The following is a 1,815-nucleotide window of genomic DNA, read 5'->3' as shown; positions in this document are numbered from 1 at the left end:
TTTATAAAATGTGTTAGAATGGTCACTCAGCGTGATAAACATTTACGTAAGATAACTTTTGTAGTTATATAAATCAAATACTATGATATAACAAATATTAAAACAAAAAAACATATAAAGAGTTTAGTTATTTCAGCCTACTATTGTCATATTTATAGCAATACTCAAATGGTATGAAATGGCACAGTTTATTAGTCAACCAGACAGTAATTAAAAATATGATAAATTAAATTTTTTAAGGTATCATATTGTTCTCTAATATTAGCTCTAACAAACTGTTCCATTCACAGACGAATATCATGTGGTAATCTGCTAACGAATCTAATTTCGTAAAAAATGGACCAAATATTTAAACTCGGCACCCTGAAAAAACCACTTATAACATATTTTGTGCTNAAAAAGAGGCTTAGTTTCTAAGCCAATTTTACATTCTGAAATGAACAGTAGGTGCCAAGTGGATCTCATTGATTTTCAGACTCAACCTGATGGAAAGTTTAAATTTATCATGGTCTACCAAGACCACTTGGCCAAGTTTATTTTGCTTCGTGCTTTGGAATCTAAACGAGCTGAAGAAGTAGCCTACCATTTGAATGATATATTTTTGACAATAGGTGCCCCGTGTATTTTGCAGTCAGACAATGAAAGAGAATTCGTCAATCGTATTATATGTGAAATGACGAGTCTTTGGCCAGAACTTAAGCTAGTGCATGGAAAACCACGGCACAGCCAAAGTCAGGGCTCTGTCGAGAGAGCCAACCAAGACGTCGAGAACATGATCAGTTGTTGGCTAAAAGATAATCACTCGACTAAATGGTCAGAAGGATTGAGATATGTACAATTTGTGAAAAATAGGGCCTATCATTCGGGCATAAAACAATTGCCTTACAAAGCTATGTTTGGAGTTAAACCCAGAGTTGGTCTTTCAACGACATCACTACCACCAGAAATAATAAAGGATATTCAAGATGAAGATGACGTTCAAAAACTTATTGAAACTGATTTAAACCATAGACATACAAATGATCACAATAATTCAGGAGATGATAGTGATTGTAATGATATCGAAACTTCTAAAATTGGTGATGATATCCAAAAGGCAAGACAAACAGCCGCTGAAAACCTTCAGAAACAAGCAAAAAAAATGAAATCTGCTTCTGACAAATCGCATCCACCAGCTAAAGTGGGAGATAATGTGACTGTGCCGATTCCTGATGTAGACAGAGGAAGGGGCGACCTAAGAAATGTTATTGGCGTTGTTCTTGAAATAAACAATGATGGCCTGTACAAAATTGGAACTAAGCATGGAATATTGCAGACACTCTATTGCAGGTTAGTTACGCATTTTATTTATTTTTTTCTCAAATTACTTCAGAAAAGAAATTATTTTTTAATGATCATGTTACTCTATTTCACTGTCAAATCTGAACTGATTTCGATGATTATTGTTTTTAAATTTGGAAAAGGTTTTCAAGTTTTATGAATTTTTTCAGATAGGGTTTTAGTATAATATTTACTTATAATGAAGGCCTGATAAAGATCTTCGAAGAAAAAAAGCGCAATGTTAAACGCTGTTTTGTTTGGTCTAAAAAGCATGAGTATGTTATGTAATTTGGTCAAAATAAAATATTTGTTTATTACAGAACTGAATTCGACATTTGTACTCAAAAATTTCTACAAGAAAGTGATGTTAATCAAGATGTTCAAATCTCACTAAGGACTGCAGCTACCAAACATTCAGTTGGGACAGGACAAGGTTTTATACGGTGCACCTGTACCAAAAATTGTGCTACAAATAGGTGCCAGTGTAAAAAAAAA

The 1,815-nt window shown here is 33.4% G+C and overlaps 1 protein-coding gene across 1 annotated transcript; it reads left to right on the top strand.

The window, feature by feature from the left end:
• Positions 1–423: 423 nt before the first annotated feature.
• Positions 424–1,815, top strand: LOC111615406 (KRAB-A domain-containing protein 2-like; the record flags this gene model as incomplete). Its single annotated transcript, XM_023356822.1, has 2 exons — positions 424–1,329; positions 1,641–1,815. Coding segments are annotated over exons 1-2 (1,068 nt in total), but the record flags the coding sequence as incomplete, so codon positions are not given.

Source organism: Centruroides sculpturatus, unplaced genomic scaffold (genome assembly GCF_000671375.1).
Source record: "Centruroides sculpturatus isolate CEXI.00-Female unplaced genomic scaffold, Cexi_2.0 scaffold2273, whole genome shotgun sequence".
Taxonomy (NCBI): Eukaryota; Metazoa; Arthropoda; class Arachnida; order Scorpiones; family Buthidae; genus Centruroides; species Centruroides sculpturatus.
This window is presented reverse-complemented; position numbering and strand designations above follow the sequence as displayed.